Source organism: Sus scrofa, chromosome 2 (assembly GCF_054392235.1).
Source record: "Sus scrofa isolate SSC_HxYL_T2T_F1_AM1 chromosome 2, Sscrofa_HxYL_maternal_Yorkshire_Landrace_v2.0, whole genome shotgun sequence".
Lineage (NCBI taxonomy): Eukaryota > Metazoa > Chordata > Mammalia > Artiodactyla > Suidae > Sus > Sus scrofa.
In genome coordinates, this window is record NC_139384.1 from 1,701,461 (window position 1) to 1,721,159 (window position 19,699).

At 65.7% G+C, this 19,699-nt stretch overlaps 1 protein-coding gene across 2 annotated transcripts in view; it reads left to right on the forward strand.

Moving 5' to 3' along the window:
• Window positions 1-1,621: 1,621 nt before the first annotated feature.
• The window catches only part of KCNQ1 (potassium voltage-gated channel subfamily Q member 1), a 313,789-nt gene continuing 295,711 nt past the window's right edge, over window positions 1,622-19,699 (forward strand). Inside the window, exon 1 of one of the 2 annotated variants that reach the window (XR_014836476.1) lies at window positions 1,622-2,105. Coding sequence is in view for 1 of the 2 variants with exons in the window: in NM_001444834.1 (NP_001431763.1) it covers window positions 1,726-2,105 (380 nt within the window). In the remaining variant the exon portion in view is untranslated. 2 annotated transcript variants of the gene reach the window in all.

The following is a 19,699-nucleotide window of genomic DNA, read 5'->3' on the forward strand; positions in this document are numbered from 1 at the left end:
TAGAACGGACACGGCTACGTCCCAACTTTTATGATTTCAAGCCTCGGATCCAATTGAAATGAATTCCTGGGCGTTGTGTGCAAGGCGGATCGACTCTACCTTCCTTCTTTCTCAAAGGCTCTCCAGCTGTTATGCCCGCCTACTAAACGTTCCTCTTCCTCCTGCGCCATGGGCTGCGGATGCACGAAACCACACCTGTGCGAGCCTTCGCTCGGAAGGCACTGACTGGACGCCCGCGAGAGCCCTGCCTGTCCCCGGGGCCCTGCGGGGGAAGGCTCTCCCCTTCTCCTGGCTCTCGGCCCATTTTGTATCCTAAGGGGTACACTTCCTGGCAAGGCTCCCTTGCCTCCGTGGCCTGAGTCTCTGCAGTGCCTGGCACGGTTTGGGACCCACTGCACTCATTCTTTCTGCAAGTACAAACTGCGTGGTTCTATGCAGGCACCACCCGAGGTGTGGGGAGTCAGGGCCGAAGGCAGGCCTGCCCTCGTCCAGCAAGAACTGACTTTCGGTGGGTGGGTGGGGTACATTAAATAAATCAGTCCAGAGTGCTTAGTCAGGACCCGTGACGTGTCCCCGAGGTTACAGGTCCCCATGTGGTGGGGTGGTTGTCCCCCTGCCCAGGACAATGTCCTGAGGGAAGCCGTTTTTTTCCTTCTGGACACCCATCCTCCACCCTGATGCCAGGCCCAGTGTAGGGTCCCAGGTGCCAGGGCATGAACTCCTTCTGACCCTAACCCCCACCTCTACACCACCCCCACCGGGCAAACCCAGGGGTGCAGTGGCAGCCCCGTCCGGAGGGCGAGGAGGGCAGAAATGCAGTCTCCAGCGCCTCTCCCCTGACCTGCCAGGGCAGCCTGCCTCCCGTGCCGCTGTCCAGACCCAGCGACTTCGGCTTCAGGAGTCCTGGAATCCTCCCCACGCACATGGCTCCCCCACCCCCCACCGGGCCATCCCTGTCTGACAATGGCCCCGTGTTGCCCACAGGTGCCCTATGGGCACCGACCTGACCACATTCTCCTCCCACGTCACCCGTGCTGGGACTATTGCTCAGGAACCCGGGAACTCAGGGGGCGCTCCAGGTGTCCGTGGGCCCCGGGGACAGGCAGGGCTCCAGCAGGCATGCCGTCAATACTTTCCGAGTGAAGGCACGCGCCTTCCTCCTGGCGCGCTCCTCCTTCCCCTTCACTGCTATTCTAGGCGAAGTGGCTCAGAGGGGGTCTGAGTGCCTAAGCCCCACCCCGCCCTCCTGCCCGGGCAGGTCTGGTGGCTGCACCTGCTGACCCAGCGCTTTCCTCCCTGGCTTCCCTGGGGGCTTCTTGCCGACCTAGCCGTCGGGTGGGCGTGAGGGGAGGTGCGGGCAAAATCTCGGGCCCAGAAGGGACGGAGCGAGGAGCGCAGAGGGGGCGGACGGAGCAGGTGGGCACGGTGGGTCAAGCAAGAGAGACGGGAATGCAAACAGGTGGGCGCGGACCACGCGGGAGGGGCCCATCGCGGGGCGGGGGCTGAGGCGCCAGGTGCGCAAAAGTGGGTCGGGGGCGGGGCGTCCGGCCCGGGGCGGGGCTCGCCGGCCCCCGGGACCCGCCCGCGGCCACCACCCCCTCGCGGCCCCGCCCCCCACGCCCTGGCTGGGCGGGCAGCGGCGGGCCTGGCAGCCCCGGCCGCCTGCACAGCACCCGCCACTCCTGGCGCTGCCGCCCGGCCGGCCCCCGCGGGCCCTGCCTGGCCATGGCCGCGGCCACCTCCCCTCCCAGGGCCGAGAGGAAGCGCTGGGGCGGGGGCCGCCTGCCAGGCGCCCGGCGGGGCAGTGCGGGCCTGGCCAAGAAGTGCCCCTTCTCATTGGAGCTGGCCGAGGGCGGCCCGACGGGCGGCGCGCTCTACGCACCTATCGGCCCTCCCGGAGTCCCGGGGCCCTCGTCCCCCGCCGCGCCCGCCGCGTCCCCCGCCGCCGCCGACCTTGGCCCGCGGCCCCGCGTAAGCCTCGACCCACGCGTCTCCATCTACAGCGCGCGCCGCCCGCTGCTCGCTCGCACTCACATCCAGGGCCGCGTCTACAACTTCCTCGAACGCCCCACCGGCTGGAAGTGCTTCGTCTACCACTTTGCTGTGTGAGTATCGCTGCCAGCCCACACGAGGTTGGGGGGGGGGGACGCTTTCCAGGGGGCTGGGGAGGGCGTGGGGGAGCTCTGTCCTCATGCCACCTGCTGCCGCCTGGACCTTGTCGGAGCTGCGACCCAGAGCAGAGGGCAGGGAAGGGAACGGTTAATGGGAGAACCAGACCCGCGCAGAGCCTGTCGCTGAAGTTCAGGGACATGTGGGACTGACCCTGTGGGGTGAGAGGCTCCCGCTGGCGCTGCCCAGGCATGTGTGTGTTTGGGGGGGGGGGGCGGCAGCTGGGGAAGAGGGCCCGAGCCCAAAGCGGCCCGCTCCTCTGCCGCCTCTCCCTGGAGGGGCCATCCAGGTGTTGATCCTGAGACAAGGCGGGTGCAGGGGTGAAGAGGGGCTCTGGGAGGAAGAGGGGGAGGCTCCCATGCTTCTGCAGGTGCAGCTACACTTCAGAGCCTCCCCTGGTGTCCAGGCAGCCCTGGGGGGGCTCCTGGGCGGGAGCAGGGCCGCCCCAGAGGGTGGCAGGCCATGTGGTGTTGCCTGACGCTTCAGCATGGCCCCGCGTTAATCCAGCCAGGCTCGTGAAAACCCGGATTGGAGCAGAGAGGCCTGGGGCCCTGATCCTCTCAGTGAGTCGGTGGAGAAAGCGGGGCCTTATCGGCAACACCTGGCCCCGCTGTTCCCCAGGTGGTTTGGATTCCTGCTCTGGGCGCCCGAGCGGGCAGGGCAGGGCGCGGCGCGCCGTTTCTCAGGGACGGGGCACGAGGGGCCCTCCCCGCCCCTCCTTGGTGTGGGGCCAGTCTCTGGCCCGTGAGCCTGGGCTTGGCCATCGTCTGGGGGCTGCAGGGGGTGACCTTCTGGCTTCCTGTTGGGGGTGGCAGGTGCTTGCCTCGGCTTCCTTGGCTGTCCTGTGGCTGGGCGAGACGCGGCTGGGGGGTGTCCAGGGCCCTCTTGCGTCCCACTGGTAGCTGCCACTGGCACCCAGGGGAGCAGAGGGAGCCAGGCCCCTGCTGGATTTGGAGCATCACCTTGCCAGGTGCGGCCAGGTGGGGCAGCTCGGCCTCAGTTCCTCGCGTCTGCTCCTCTGAGCGCAGGTGGCACTGGGATTGCTGCTTTCCACAGCAGGAGGGCAGGTCTTGGGGACAGTGTCCTCAAGCCTCCTCTCTACTCCTCAGCCCCAGCTCCCTGGGGATCAGAGGGTGCCTCCCTTGGCCGTAGCTGGTCTGTGGGAGAGGCGGCCTTGCCTGTAGCTGTCGCGGCGGTGGCCTGGCTTGAGGCTTGGGGGCTGTCTGTGTGTATATCCCAGCTGGGTTGTGCCGGCCCTGTGAGCACCCAGCCAACAGCAGCCACGTGGGCTGCTGCCTCCCAGCCTTCACCCGCTGGACCCTGAGCTCCCCGAGGTGCCCAGGGGTAGGAGGAATGCCCAGCTGATGCGTCCTGGAGCAGACCCTGCGCAGCCATCTCTCTGTCCTACAGTCGTGTATGCCAGCTCTGGGCACTGACGGGGAGGCATGGCAGGGAATGGCCGGGCAGGGCAGCAGTGCCTTCCCTTCCCCCACCCGGGAGGGCTCCAAGGCCTGGGCTGCAGACAGCCCCCGGGTCCGAGTCCTGAGATGCAGGCCTGAGGGTGCACATGGCCCGGGCTCCCTGGCCGCCAAGGTGCCTGGAGGAGGAAGAGGGCCCGTCACAGGCCAGAGGAAGTCCCTGCTCACACTCGTGTTTTCTTCCTGATTCTGATTGTTTAGCTCTCGGAAGTTTGCTCAGCAGAGGCAGCTTTGCCCAGCCGCCCCAGGAGCTGTAGGGCAGGGTGCCTTCTGGGGACAGTGGCTGAGCGGCTTCCCCTGGGGGCGCTGGGAGAGGGAGGCCCCTGCGGCTGGCTTGGTGACCTTGGGCCAGTCCTTTCCAGCTCTGGCCCCCGCCTGTAAGAGGTATGTCCCAGCGCCCCGTGCAGGGAGGGGCTGCAGGTGGACCCTGGCTAGGCGGGGGGCCTGGCTTCCCTGGGGCCCGGGAAGGTGCCCTGTCACCCCAGGTGTCTCCAGGAGGTCAGCCAGGCCCCAGACACTCTCCAGATTGGCCGGTGTCTCGAGGGGACCTGGCCTCAAGCTGGGATCTCAGGGGCAGCTGGGGCTGAGTGGAGCAGCTTGGAGAAAAGGGCTCACGGTGCCCGTCCGCGCCCTGGTGTTGCTCTGAGAAGCGTCTACGACAGTGGCACAGAAAGATAGTGGCACCTCTGTCCTTGGTGAGGCAGATGGCGAAACGTGAGGGGTGATCGTAACGAGCCAGGCCGAGCTGGGTTTCCGGCCTGGGAAGGACGAGCCCGGCCTTGAAGGGCTGGGCCCGGTGGCTGTGGGGCCACTGTCCCGCGGGCCCTGCAGGGCCGGGCACATGCTCCCAGGCGCAGCTGGGGAAGGAGGCCAGGATATCCTGCTCCCTCCCGGTCAGGGAACCCCTGCTCCGGCCAAAAGGAGAGCGGCCCTTCCTGTGCGCGCAGGGCCTGCCCTGTCTGCTGGGGTCAGGGGGCAGGACGCTGCCGCCCGGGCACTGCCCCGCCCGCTCGGGCTTCCTGCCCCCGGCCCCCAGGCCTCTTCTGAGGCGCTTCACGTCCCCACCGCGTGGCAGCTCGCGCTCTAGCCGAGGGCACAGGTGGGGAGACCTGGCCTCCTTGGTCTGGCTGGTGACCCTTGGCTGGGGTTGGCCGGGTAGTGGATGCCTGGAGCGGGGTCCAGGGACCCCCAGCAGCCCCCTGGCCACTGGGCTGGGCCCCCAGCTTCCTCTGCAGAGGGCAGGGTGAAGGCCGCCCCTGGGTTCTGTGTCCTCACCAATGGGTGAGGGGCTTCCAGTCATGCGAGCCCCAGGGAACCGTCCCCGCCCCCCCTCGCCCCAGCTCAGGGAGAAATGCGCAGACTCTGTTTTTCCCAGCTGCTCCACACCCCCGCAGCCTGGGCAAGCCCTCCATGCCTCAGTTTCCCATGTGTGGCCAGGTGCCCTGCGCCCCCTCCGGCAGACCCCGCTGGTTGGGAGGTGCTGGGTAATCCGGATGCGGCTGAGGAGAGGTTTGAGGCTCCACCTCGGCTTGGGGCCTCCTGGCCCTGCCACCCTGCCTTTCCTGGGTTCCCAAGAACTTTGCGGTGGCTTTGGCGGCGCCTTCATAGGGAGCGTTAATCATTGATGCCCTGGAAGCCTGCCCTGGCGGTTTGCTGGGCTGAGCCCGCCCGACGTTCTGGAAGCAGAGGCCAGCTCCCAGACCCGCATGGGTCCCGGGTGCCTGGCCGACTCCAGGCTCAGGGTCAGGGTCCTGAAGCGGCCCTGGGTGGCCTCTCTGCAGACCCCGCATGGGAGCCGGTCCGGGAGGGCCGAGGGCTCGGCGGGCTCTCCGGTCTCCCCACCATCCGCTTTAGAGACGCCCCTGCTTGTCGCTTGGCCCCCAGTTCCCTTCTGGGGCTTCTCCTTCTGGTGTCCCCTTCTCCAGGGCCTGGCCCCTGCTCTCCTACTCACCACCGCCCAGCCCGATGGTTCTGGACTCCTGCCGTCCATGGGTCAAGCTCCGCGTCATGGCCTGGCATTAGTAGGGGCACCGGGGCCACCAGCTGAGGGGAAGGTCTTGAGGCTCCAAGGGGTGGGGGGGGGAGGGAAAGTCCGGGGGGTGGGAGAACCCAGAGCCTGGGCTGGGGGGCGCCCCAGGTGGCTGAGATCAGGGGTCAGCAGGCCACCTTGGTGCAGGGAGCTCGGCCACGGGGCAGGCACCAGGCTTCGTGCCCGAGTGTTACCCCACAGCTGGGCCAACTTGCCAGGTCTGAACTCCCCGAGTCCCCATCTGCTCCTCTGTGGCAGGCGTGGTGGTTGCTGGCGCCTTCGGGCAGGGTGGCTTAGGTGGAAGGACGTTTGCGTGGGCCTGGCGCCGAGTCGCTGGCTCTCTGTGGGCTCTGGGCTGGGAGCTTCGCCTGCACCCAGGGGGTGCCCAGGGCTGGGGGATGGGAGGGGACAGACACTGGGTCCCAGAGCGGCTGAGGGACATCCCGGAGGAGGACGGACGGTATGGATGCCTCGGGGTCTCCCTCTTTGGGTTGAATCATGTGACTCCGCAGGATACATTGGGGCCGTGACCCCCCCGGCTCCCCAGAATATGACCGTGTTTAGAGAAGGAGCCTCTGAGGAAATGATTAAGTTAAATGAGGTCACCAGGGTGGGGCCCTAAGCCCACAGGACCGGGGTCCTTAGAGGCAGCGGAGGTCGGGACACAGACACGCACAGAGGGACGGCCCTGCGAGGACACGGGGGGCAGACGGGCGTCCACACGCCCAGGAGAGAGGCCTCGGGAGGGACCAGCCCTGCCCACCCCTGCCTCAGACTCCAGCTTCCGAGTCTGTGGTTTAAGGCCCCCACCCCACCCTGGTCTGTGGGACTTTGAATAGTGACCCCAGGAAGATCACACACCGCCCGCCTGGTGGGGCTGTCCTGCCCGAGGCCAGGGCGCTGGGAGCCTGGGAGCTGGTGTGGCCTGTGTACAAGGGCAGAGGTCCCTGCCAGGTGCAGCCCTGGGAGTGGCGAGCAGCCCCAAACCCAGACACCTGCTCCGGAGCCGGAAGCAGGTCTCATCAGGCCGAGCAGCCGTGGGAGCAGTGAGGCCAGCCTGGAGCGCCGTGCCCCCGGGGCGCTGAGTGCCACCTGCGGGGTCTGGTTTCAAAGCTCTTGCTTTTAAAGGTGTCAGGGACTCAGAATCATTCTCCTCCTGCAAAGGCCAGCTCGCAGGTTGACTGTTCCGGGGTGAATGGGGCGCTTCAGACCAGTGCGTCCTGGGGACGCTGCTAAAAGGCAGGTGTGCCCGCAGCTCAGGAGCCTGGCTTCTCCCCGGCTCCCGGGTGCTGGGTGGGGAGACGCTCGTGCAGGGGCCCTGGGCTGAGCCCCACCTGCCTCCCGGTCTGTGGACCTGGTTGAGCCCGACGTCTTTGACTGAAGTTCTAAACCAGCTTTTGGCTCGTGTGGCATCTCTTGTGGTTCAAGACCCTGCCCACAGGCGAGGTGGACAGGCCGGGGGTCTCACATCTGGCCTGTGACGTGGAGCCAGTGTCCAAGGACGCCAGCCCATGAGGAAGCTGCTGGGCCCAAGGATCTCCGTCATCTGACCTTTGACCTTGGGCCCCACGGAGCTGGGCGGTGCCGAGGGCCCGGCGGGGCCAGCCTCACTCTCCCGGGGAAGCACCTTGGAGCAGGGGCAGCAGATGCAGGTGGCCTCGGGGTGCCCAGGTGGGCAACTGTCTGCGCCCCTCCTAGAGGGCAGAGAGAGCTGTGGGTTTCCCTCCCGAGGCCCCCGAGTGCCGCGACACCCCCAAATCTCACAGAGGACAGGGTGTGGTTGGCAAGGGGTGGGGGCCCAGTTCTGCTGTTGGGCCAGGGTGACCACCAGGGACACCATGTGACCTGAGCCTCGGAAGGCATTTTTATGTGCGGCTTCTGATCCCATGATAGGACTTGGCCTTGCAGTGGTCTGTCTTCCGCGGCCCGGCCTGGGTGACCCTGGGCGCCTCCTTTGAGCCCACATGGGCACCGGCTGGGGCAGAGGGCAGCCTGGCTTTTCCCCCAGGCCCTAGCAGGACAGAGGGGGATGGGCCAGTGCTGTGTGCACATCCTAGGGCCCCAAGAAGTTTGTGATGTGCCCAAGGCTTCCTGACCCCAAAGCCCGTGGCGCCTTCTGGCAGCGGCCTCGAATCTGGGTGGTGGGCCTGGTGAGGCCTTGCTCACGTGCCACCCTCCTTCCCTGGGCAGGGCTGTGATACTGACCTGTGGGTGGCTCGGCCGCATGGGGAGTGGATGCCATTTGTTGGGTCCGGAGAGAGGGGCAGCCCCAGGGCAGGAGGAGGCGGCCTCCTGAGAGCGGCCCGTGGAGCCAGTGCGGCTGCGGAACCTGCTGTCTGTGTCCCGGGCTGCCACCCTGTGGGTGGCTAGACTCGGGAGGCCTTTCGTCTGGCTGCTCTGAGGCCTCTGCCTTAAAGCCCTGCTGTCCAGAACTCAGGCTGAGGCTCAGCTCAGAGGCCGCCTCCTCCAGGAAGCTTGCCCATGTCGCCCCAGGCAGAGCCATGCCTTCTTTCATGGGCACCCTGTGCCCTGGTGCTCAGAGCCCCCCGGTGGCTGGGTGCTGTGTGGGGCATTAGTGTGTGCTGGTTTCCGTGTCAGAGGGTCTGACTGGGTGGGCAGGGCCACTGGGAGCTGTCTTGATCCACAGTTTGTACCCAGCGGTGATAGGTGTTACAGGAGGGTCGCCGGGTATCCAGCCTGGGCCGTGGTGGTCAGCCTGCTGCCTGGCAGCTCTGAGCCCCGCAGACGGGCCAGGCCTGATGACATTGTGTGTGGGTATTTTTATCCAGTGACATTCCTGAGCTTGGAGATGGCTGAGCTCGAAAGTGGCGGGCAGAGGCCGCCGGGATCTTCCGTGGTGGCAGGAGAGCCCTCTAGGCCCCTGAGCGTCTGGGGCGGGGGCTCTCCATCCTCACAGCAGCCCTGCCCGGGGCGGGGGTGCACCCTCCTTACCTGTGTGCGAAGCCTGCAAAGAAAGCAAGCGTGTCCGAGGAGGCGCCTGAGGCCCTGTGCTGTGCTTGGTCCCTGCTGGAGGATGACGTGTGGCCGGGGAAGGTGGCGTGGTCCTTGCTGTGGACGGCTCTGAGCATAGGGAGAGGCAGCTGTGCCCCAGGCGCTCTGTTGGGGATGTGGGCCCCACCCACCAGAGCAGGGCTCGCCGAACACCCCCCCCCCCACACACACACACGCCGTGCCTGCACTACAGGGGCAGGGGCAGCCGAGCCCAGGGCCCACCCGTCCACTCTGAGACTCTGGGTCTGGTCCCGCATCCCTTTCCTGATGGGAAGCAGCCCCCACCCCATGGCTCACACCTCTTCTGCCTGGATCTCTGGCAAAGCTGCTGTTCCTGCATCATGCATGGTGTGTACCCGCGGGCACCCAGTCTGCCGAGGCGGCCCGTAACGAGTCTCCCTGACGGCCACCCCGCTTCTGACCTCCCGAAATGCTGCCTCCTGTGGGGGGTGGGCTCCCGTCACTGGGGCACAGCGCTGGGGGGCTCCCCTCAGAGCCATGCCCTTGGGTGGATCGAAAGGGCGCTCAGAATGGCAGCTCTGCCCCGTCTGTCTCCAGGCTGAGTTTGCCCCTGAGCACCATGCGGAATTCTCGAGAGGGTCAGAAGAAGGAACCAGGAGTCCCCACCCTGCCCCCGAGTCCCTTCAGCCTTGGGGAGGCTTCTCCACGTGGAGAGGCCACAGCACCCGGATCGGGGCTGAGGGCTGCCCCCTTTGGCCAGGCTGATCCTAGCCCTTCCAGCGGGGCGGGGTCAGCAGAAGGCGCGCTGGCCCGGAGCGCTGGGCCCCTGCCTCCCCGAGGAGCCCCCCTCGGCAGAGGGAGCAGCGGGGCGGGGGGGGTCCCGGGGCCCACTCCAGAGAGCTCTGAGCAGCCCCCGACCACGTGCTTGGAACGTGGGAGCCTCTCGGGTCACGTGGTTTGGCTTTGTCTTTTAAGAGGTCCCCAGCTGGTCCCTTCAAAGTCCCATCCCCGTCCTTGGCTGGGACTGCTCAACACACCACAAAACAAAGCCTGGGGGGTAAAAACAGCGGCACTGGCGTGCGGACAAGGAGTACAATAGAATTAAAGGAAGCCACGTATAGATGCAATCGCATATGGACATTTAGCCAAAAATAGTTTCTGCACCTGATGGGGACAGCTAGTTTTCAGCAGATGATGCCGGGGAGACGGAGGCCACGAGGAACCGGTGCGGCTGGCCCTGCGCTCGGGACCCTGCCGCCAGATGGATCCCACGTGGCCGGGAAGCCACTCTCGTGCCTGCCGGAAACTCGGGAGACCCTCCACAGCCCAAGGGGAAGGGCGCGGGGGCTTCTCTGTAACTCAGAGCCAGTGCGCGCAGGCCGAGTCTGTGGCGAAGAGACGGCTTTGTGTGGCAACACCACCTTGCAAGCAGTAGAGAGCCCCGTGACAAACCGAGGGAAAGATTGTGACACATCCAAAGAGTTAATATCGCTAAGGAAGAAAGCGTTTCTGAAAACAGAGAAGAAAAACCCCAACCACCCCACCGCACAAGATGAGCCAGCGATGTGAGTGGCTGGCGGGGGTGTCCTCGGACGTGCGAGAAGAAGCTGACTCACTCGCGGTCAGAGATGCACAGAGGCGGGCTCCACGGAGGTCCCAGCGGGCTGGCAGAAATCCAGAGGCGTTTACAGACGCCTGCAGCTGGCGAGGCTGCGGGGAAGGCACACTGTCTTGCTGGAGGGGTGGCAGGATCTGAGAGGAGGGGGCGTTGGCCACATCTGCAGAGGTAGGCCTGTCTGCACCCTCGGACCCAGCAACCCCACTTCCAGGAACCCAGCTTGATGAGATGGGCCAAAAAAAAGAAAAAGGCACATGTGCACGCACAAGGCTATTTGTTCAAGCCTTTTTTTTTTTTTTTTTTTGTACTGGTGAAAACGATGGCGCACCCAGGCCGGCCCAGAGGGGCCGAGCAAAACCCCTCCCAGCTGCATGTGGGGTGAACGGTCAGCCTGGGCTTGTGGTGGTTTTGTTTAAAAGGGACATCTCTGCTTACGTGATAGGACTCGAAAGGTGGGCCAACTGTCGCTACGAGCCCCCGGGCCCCCAGGTTGTGCCCGTTCCCCGGAGGGAAACGAGGGGAAGTGTCCTCGTCCAGCCCCGCGGCAGGAAGCGTGCAGCTAAGCCTGGACCGTCCCGCCAGGCCGGAAAGCTGGGGCCTTGTCGGGGCTGCATCGCGAGGACTTGGAGTCAACGCGAGGCTGTGCTCACGGGCTGCGTGGCCACAACTCAAGAGGATCAGTGCTCACACCCCAGGCTGCACCCCCCTGCCCCTGGGCAGTGACCTTCGGAGGCTGAGGGGGAGGCCACCCCACGTCCTGAACCCCAGCAGGCAAAGGGGAGGTGCGCAGCCCCGGCCCCACCCTTCCCACCCGCAGCTTCGGCTCAGGAAGCCACGCCGAGGGGGAGGTCGATGCCTGGCGGGGCAGCTCTGGGGCCGAAGCATCCCCCAGGGCTCCTGCTGGGGCCTTGGGCTCGGCTTTGAGCATCCCAGCTGCTGACCTCTCGAAAGCAGAGACAGCTGGATACCGCGTCCCTCTGGGACTTTTCTCCCCAGAATAAGTGGACGAGTGGATCTGATGAAGCCTCTAGGTCTAAATGCAGGTTTATCAGGCGTGCCAGGGCCGAGACACATACCGACGGACACCACAGGGCTGCCCCCTGCAGAACCCCAGCAGCGGCACCCTCTCCCGGGCAAGAGGCCCAATTGCTTCAACACAGAAATGACCAAGAAATTAGGGAAAGAAAAAAAAAAAAAGAGGGTGTTTTGAGACGGTACAGATGGAGAGAAGTCCCTGAGGAGTGTTTAGGGACCAGTCGTGACAGGACCGTAGGTCGTGATTAAGCGCACTCGTCTCTGGTCCTCTAGTGCAGGGACGCGTGTCAGTTCGCATTCAGGGTCGCTGGCCCACGGCCCTGCCCGCCTCTTGTCTCATCTCCTGGACGTGTCTGTCCGCAGGCCGGGCTGGACCCAGTTGGAGGGTGTGGGCTGTTGGGGTCCTGTTTTGTTTCCCCTTCTTCCCAGGAAGGGACCTCTGGAGCCTGGGGGCCGTGGAGCCTGGTCAGACCCAGCTCCCCGACCTACTGTGGCCCCTTGGCCATGAGATGGGAGGCTTCCCCGAGGACGGTGGCAGGGACTCTCTGGGGCCCGCGAGGTTCTGGGCTCTGGGGCCTAGAGCAGGTCTCACGTCGCTGGAAAGGCCCCAGATGGCCCGCGGTGGCCTGCCCCTCTCCTGCCCTGTCCCCAGGCGCCACGTTTCCTCCCGGGAACAGACACCTCCTGCGAGGGTCTGTGTCCTGGCAGATGTTTGGTTCTCTCCTTGTACAGATTCCACCTGCCTCCAGGACATCATGCTTAACTTTGCAACCTGCTGTGGGTTTTGTCAGCATGGGATTGGTTTGTGGTTTATGGTTCAGGATGACCCAGAGGCCGCCGTGGCCCTGTGGTCGTGAGTGTGGAGCTCGCGTTCCTGTACCATGGGTGGGGCCTCGCCAGGCAGGCTCGGAGCACGCCCTGCGGTGACTGGGAGCTGGCCCCGTGGGGAGAGAGGGGCCGGAGGAAGAGCTGCACGTGCATCTTCTCTCCCGGAAGCTGGGCTGGTGGCACAGAGCGGTTGTGTAGCCCTCAGTGTGCGAGGGGCCCTCGGGAGGTTGTCGGCAGTGGTACCAGGCTGACAGGTGCATCAGCAAGAGAGATTCAGGGTTGGGGCGGGGCAGGGACGTGGCCGATGCCAGCCCCTGGGGTGGGCCGTGTCCTCTCTGGGATCCTCGTGCTCAGATCGGTGCAGGGCCCATGGTGAGCACCCAGCTGACATCTGAAGCAGTGACACGCCGATGCTTTCCGTGGCTGCAGTGTCCCCCCGGCTGTGCACAGTGCGTGCGAGTGACGTCGCCCTGTCGAGGCTGCAGAGGTCGTTTCTTACCTCTCAGGTCTCGTAGCACAATTGTGCACAGCCTTACGCGTGTGATTCCTGGGCTAGAGGGCACGTGCCTTTGTCCTCTGGCGACATGGTGTGGCCCGGTCGCTCTTTTGTAGCAGAAGCTGGGTCACGTGACCGCCTAAGGCTGCCCTGCTCGTGGTCGCAGGTGTCTGCGTCTCGGCCCGGTGCTGTGGTCCCCGGCGACCTTGCATGGCTGTTCCCTCTGCCTGGACTCTCTTCCCCTGTTCTCTGCACAGCAGCTGCTTCTCCCCTTTCAAATCCCAGGCTCAGGGCAGCCTGCTCTGGAACCTTCCACCACCCCCACCCCCGTCTCTGGCCCTTGCCACTCTTACCTTGGTCTTGCTGCCATGTTGTCGGATGGCGTTTGGGGGCTGCCTCCTGACAGACAGGGAGCCCACGAGCGTGCGGACAGTCCTGGGCCTGAGCTGGACCACACAGGCCTCTAACGGAGGCTGTAGGGAGGGAGTGAGGGCCACCGGCTCAGGCCCCGGCTAGGGGCCCCTCCCCTGCTGTGTCTTCCCGGCCTCTCCCCCACAAGGGCGTTAAGGGAGCAGGCGACGCCCTCACCTGTTCTCAGGTATCGGGCTGCGGGAGCCCCTGAGATGCACCTGTGTCTTTAGGGGTGGGGGCATGTCCCTAGCTCCCGCTGTGAGGGGCAGGCCATCACATGGTCCATGGGACGGGAGCCATGGGGACACTTCAATGGCCACCTGTGGCCCTCCCAGGGCAGCCGCCGCCCCTCCTGCCCCCAGAGGGTTCCACAGAGCGGGCAGGATGGTTTGGGAGGACAGGGCGCTGCCCTTTGCCCCAGTGCTGGACACTTGCGGTCAACGGAATTGGAGCGCGTGGGTCCGCCTCTCCCAGAAGTCGCCCAGGCTGGTCGGAGAGCTGGTAAATAGTTCTTGTGTGCAGGGGAACCTGCAGGCCGAGGGGCCCTGAGGGCAGGTGGTCTACCTGGGGGCACTCAGCCCTGTGTCCCAGCTGGAAGGGCCTCCCAGGCCCCCTCCTTCCTGCACCGCCCACCTGTCCTTGCTATGTCTCCAAGGCCGACACTCTGGTCCTGCCCACGTTTCTGGGGCATCCCAAGGACCTGGACCGCCGGTCCAGCTGGACCTGGGCCAGAGCTGGCGTGTGGCCACGTGCCAGGTGCCTTGTGCCCTCCGCCCATGGGGCAGGCAGGGCTGGACGGGAGCAGCTCTGTTCTAGGTGCCCTGTGGTCAGGGCGCCGTGGGGCCTTTGTGGGGCAGGGGAGACAGGCGGGGGCGGTGGGGACGAGATGGAGGTCTCGCCTCTGCGGTCGGGGAGGGCATCTCGTCGGAGCACTTGTTCCCGGGAGTGCAGTGCTCTGTGTCCTGTTTGGGGTCCTTGCTACCTGTGTACCGCGAGCCCTCACACCACATCAGTCTTGCCCACTGGCTGGGCCGGGCCGGGCCCCGCTGTCGGGGGAGGCCACGTTCCTCTGAGGAGCCTCCTGGCCCTGCCTCCAAGCTTCCTGAGTCTCAGGAGTTCGAGGCCGGTGGTTGCTGTGGAATGAGGGTGTGTGGCTGGGCCCCCTGTGCCAGTGTGGGGCGGTGTGGAGCAGGCGCCCCTGAGGGCTGGCTGGGCAGGTGGATGGACAGACAGAGGGAGCGCTGGATGATGGGCAAACAGGCGGAGTGATGGATGGACAATGGCTGGATGGCCCCACGCTGGTCCCAGCACCCACTGGGCTTGCTGGTCAGCCATCTGCTGTCCTGAGAGAGGGGTCCTGGGGAGGTCTGCCAATGGTATGGCTTTGGTCAGCTTGTCCCCAGTGGGGTTGGGGTGGAGCCCCGTCCTGGGCCAACCTAGCCGGAGCCCGAGACCAAGAAGAGGCCAAGTGTCCTTGGTGCTGGGGGAGACCGTCCCCCCACCCCCCGTCTTTCGTGGCTTCCCTGGGCCGAGGGCTGTCTTGGTGGGCATTGCACTGGGAAGCCGAGGGAGCATTCGGTGGCCTGGGTTCTGGGTGAGTGGGTGTGTGTGTGGGGGGGCCCAGGACTGCCCGGCCACCGTGCGAGAGGCAGACGTGGGTGTGGCTGGCCAGCGGGTCAGCGCCCGGGCTGCGGTCTCTGGCAGCCTCCTCCCTCTGATGGGTCTCGTCCTGGGTCTTGTACCTGCCCAATTTCTAGAAGGTGCTGCCTCTGGCTCCAGTTGGGGTGGCAGCCCTCTCACCCCACCACATCCCCGGAGACCCTGCCGCCACCGCCCGTGATCACCCTGTGGGTGCTTCTCGCTCGTGTCCCGAGAGCCCGGGGTGCGGCGGGTAAGGGGGACTTCTCGGTAGGGTGGGTGCTCTTGGGGTGACCCATGACCACACCAAGAATCGGGAGGCTGGGTGCGGGGGCGGCATTGACAGATTGGGAGGCCGGGTCTTCCGAGTGCCCAGCAGCCTGCAGGGTCCTAGTGTGAGGGTCCCGGCCTGGGTGGGGACCCTCGAGCTGCTGGGGGGCGGGGGGGCAGGGGCAGGTTCCAGGAGGCCCCGGTTCGTGTGTGATCAGAGCGGGGAGTCCTACACACGGCTCTGCCCCTGGCCTGTCCCTGACCTGCTATGTGCCCTTGGGTGACTGGGTGACCTCCTGTGTCCCTGGAGAGGCCCGTCCCTACCCCGCTGAGCTGAGGGTAAAACAGGAGATGGGGCGAGAAGCCCTCGGAGGTGGAGGCTGCTTTCTGCCCGCCCCGGTCTGGCCCCTGGATCATGGCCCAAGGTCCCGAGTGCAGCTCCACGGGGGCGCAGCACCTCCCGGGCAGCGCTGGAATGTTCTGGCTGCCCTTGGTGTGGGGGAATGGGGGGGCTGGGGGCTCTGCAGGCTTAGCTGGCCTGGTCCCCAGGACAGGCCCCACCTCCACCTCTGTGCTCTTATCAAGGTCTCTGGCAGGCCGCCCGCCACCTCCAAGTCATGCTGCCCGGGGGTGTCCATGGGCCCTGCTGGCCTCTTCTGGGTGGGGGTGGGGTGGCTGGTGGTCATTTGGGGGCGGGGCGGGGGGGGCTCTGTGCCCGGTGCTGGGATGACCCAGGGCTTGCTCAGGGACATCAGAGACGGTGGAGCCGAGATCTGGACCTGGGTTTGGCGAACGGCAGGCTCTGAGCAGCAAATTCCCGCTTCCCGGGAACCTAGGGTGTTGCCTGGAAAGGGTCAGCCCTGTGACAGCCGTGAAGACCCCAGGCTGCGTCCAGCCACTCCAGGGACCATGCCCAAGTGGGCCACCTCCCCAGGAGTTGCTCGGCAAACCCACCCCAGGAAGGCAGGAGCCAGCACCCAGAGGCTCCTTGTTGGGCAGAGATTTTTGGTTTAATAAAAGTGAGCCCAGGGAGTTCCCGTCGTGGCTCAGCAGTTAACGAACCTGACGAGTATCCATGAGGACATGGGTTCGATCCCTGGCCTCACTCAGTGAGTTAAGGATTCGGCATTGCCGTGAGCTGTGGTGTAGGTCGCAGATGCAGCGCGGATCCCGTGTTGCTGTGGCTCTGGCATAGGCCGGTGGCTACAGCTCCTATTGGACCCCTGACCTGGGAACCTCCATATATGCCACGGGTGCAGCCCTAAAAAGACGAAAAGAGACTAAAAAAAAAAAAAAAAAAAAGGAAAGAAAGAAAGAAAAAAAAAATGAGCCCAGGACAAAGGGCCTTGTCTCTGTGGCAAGCAGTGCTGTTGAAAGGAGAGCCGGGCAGAGCAGGGCCGGGATGCGACAGGGCGCTTCGGGAACCAGTCTGGCACAGACCGGGTCTGACTCTGCGGGAAGCAGCGCCCACGGGCAGCGCACTCGCTGGGGCCAAACGCAAAGGCGGCCCGAGAGTGGACGCCTGCGGGTTCCCCGTCACCTCTGGGTGCGGGTTCTGGGTTTTGCAGTTTTTAAACTTTTGCTCATCTGAATTTTCCACTTTGAAAATACCGGATGTTTAAAAAACTTATAAGGAGTTCCCGTCGTGGCACAGTGGTTAACGAATCCGACTAGGAACCATGAGGTTGTGGGTTCGATCCCTGCCCTTGCTCAGTGGGTTAACGATCCGGCGTTGCCGTGAGCTGTGGTGTAGGCTGCAGACGCGGCTCGGATCCCGCGTTGCTGTGGCTCTGGTGTAGGCCGGTGGCTACAGCTCCGATTCAACCCCTAGCCTGGGAACCTCCATATGCCGCGGAAGCGGCCCAAGAGATAGCAACAACAACAACAACAACAAAAAGACAAAAACAAAAACAAAAACAAAAAAAAACTTATAAAACGTTTGTAGTTGTGAAGATGCAAGACGATCCCTAGAGGGTCCTGGAACGTCTGGTCCCCGCGGCTGAGGATCCTGAGTGGGTTGAGCGCGATTCGGGGCCAGGCGGTGACATGGGGGCACATGCCCGGCGGGGTGTGGGCAGGCCTGGGTCCCGGGTCCTATTCTCGGGGAGCCTGGAGTGGGCACGGCTGCCGTGCAGGGGACCCCAGCGTCTCTCATGGGGTCAGCATTGCACGGCCCCTGTCGGAGCCCCACCCCGCCCAGGTCTGGGGTGACCTGGGAGGAAGGGCTTCCCTGGAGGCCTGGACAGCAGGGCCCTTACCCAGGTGCCCAGCTTGGGAGTCTGGCTGCCCATCCAGGAGGAGGCCCGGGGCCAGTTCCCTGTGCCCAGGCCTGAGACCGCTGACTCCTCCATGGCCAGGCCAGTCGTGGCTCTGAGCTGGAGGGATCAGTCCCTCCAGGGCAGGGCAGCTTGGAGCTGCTGGCCCCACAGCTGGTGGCAGTGGGTCGAGGCCCCAAGGGGACAGACACTTGCCCTGGTCACATCCCTGGTGGGTGGAAGGGCTGGTGTCAGACCTCCTAGCCGACTGTCCTTGCTCCCTGAGTTGCTCTGTGCAACACCCACCCTGTGCTGGCCCCTCCCTCTGTGCCTGCGTCCCGCGGGGGCACCAGCCGAGCCATGCCAGGGGCACTGGGCTGGGGCCTGCTGGGTGTCGAGGCACCTCCTCTGGTCGCTTTGCCCCTGGGCACTGGAGCAGGCTTTTCTATCCTGGATGTCCCTGGGGGCTGGGTCTGAGTCAGGAGCGCAGGTCCCAGGGTTGTGAGGAGACGGATCCCGCCCTCCAGGGACAGGTGGGCATGGAGCTGGCCCCCTGCCATGCGGCACTGGCCAGTGGCACCGGGGTGGGGAGGAGGCTTTGGAGGGGTGGCCTCTGGTGGACTCCCTGGGTCTGAAACCGGCATGCGCCCTGGCAGACCTGCCCCGTGGCCCGACGGCTGCTTCGCAGGCCAGGGCCTGTGCTGGCAGGCCCCGCCCGGGCATGACCGGGAGGATGGCCTGGCTGCTCTGTTCACCAGCCAGCGGTGCTTCCCAGAGTAGGAAGGTCATTCTGGGCTCGGCCAAGCCTCAGCTGGTGGTTCTGGATCTGGGTGGTTCCTGGTGGCACCTGCCCGGCTGGTAACACGACCCGTCCTTCCTCGGGGAGCGGAGTGACCCCACCCCCCTGTGCCTCCCGGGGGTGGGGGCTGGGCAGGAGGGTGCTGCCCCGCAGGTCCTGAGACAGACCAGCCTCTGCAGTCACTCCATGGGACACGGGAACTGTGTGCCTGAGGCCCCTGCTCAGGACGTGTGGCCTTCTCTGCTGAGACACAGACATGTGTGGCCCTGTTGTCCTTTCCTACAAGTCAGCAGGGGGCCCAGGCCGCGGTGGGAGACGGGCCCTCCGGAGGCCAGGGGACGCCTTGGCTGGGCTCTGGCCTGGACGGGTGCGAGCCCGTGGGGCGGCATCCTGGCCCCATCCCCGCGCCGGCCCCCTCTGCGGCTGCACTGTCTCCGGGGCGTCTCCCACTTTGCAGGAGCAGGGTGGGGGCTTCCAGAGCGAGGGCCGCAGGGAAACGGGGCGCCAGGGCTCCTCCTCTTGCCCTGGGGCCGCTGTCCTCAGAGGGGTGAGGGGCCAGCAGTGCCTGTCCCTGACTGGAATATCAGGCTGGCTTCGGGGCTTGGCCTCTGCTGTTGTTCTCACCCCAGGGAACGTGGTTCCTGGATGCAGAGAGGCCTTGGGGAGCTCGCTGCTGGCTGGCCCGCCCGTGGCCAGGCTGCAGGAGTGCTGGCTCGTTGTCAGGGGAGGTGCTGCCAGGAGGGCCTGGGGAGAGAGCTCGGTGTCCAGGGTGGCGTGGGGCGAGGGTGGGCCCTGGGCCGCGGCCCTGGACGTGTCTGGCGCGGCAGAGCAGAGCGTTCATCTCTCGAGGCCTCGGCTGTCTTATCTGGATCAGGGATCGTGATAGGTTTTGGTTCACAGAGCAGGGCCCCTCCACCTCCGTGCTCTTGACACCCCGGTCTGGGTTGTTCCCTGGGTGTGTGCGTCCTGTGCATGGTAGGGTGTCACGGCATCCCTGGCCTCGGCACCTGATGGAGACTATAGCGTCTGCCCCCAAGTGTGACAAAACATCTCCAGAGGTGTGTCGGGAGGGCTGAAGTGTTGGCGCGCGGCAGGCCCGGCAACAGCTGGGAGGTGGACACTGTGGGCTGGTCCAGGCCGCCACCGCCACTGAGGACGGCCCTGCTGGGGGCCCAGGTGCCGTCGTGGGGCTGGTGGCGGGGGCGGGACAACGGTCTGCTTGAGGGGGGGGCTGGGCCCAAGTCCGCTGAGCCAGCCAGCCTGTCCCCTGGCTCCCGTGGCCCCACGGGGCCAGCGCCCTTAGGCGGGTGAAGCTGAGCCGGAAAGGCCCTTGGTGCTGCTTCAGAGCAGAGCTGGGAGGGCTGCCCGGGAGCTCTCTGCCTCCTGGAGTCTGCTGGCCATGGGCTGTGATCTCAGCGTGGTGTCTGGCTCAGGATTTAGGGACATACATCCGAGCCAGACCCCCGGGACATCCTGAGGGGACACTCAGTCGCTGGCCCGTGAGGCCCTGTGGAGGAGGCCCGCCCTCTGCGCTTACACCCGTCTGGACGCCACAGCCCATCCGCGCCCTCCGCGGCCAACCTCCCAGTGTCCCAAAGGTCCGAGGGTCGCTGTCAGTCACTCTGGGCGGGTCGGGAGTGGTGGGGGTGGTGGGGCTGGCCAGGCTGGCAGGACCGAGCAGGGCCTGGTGTAGCCAAGGG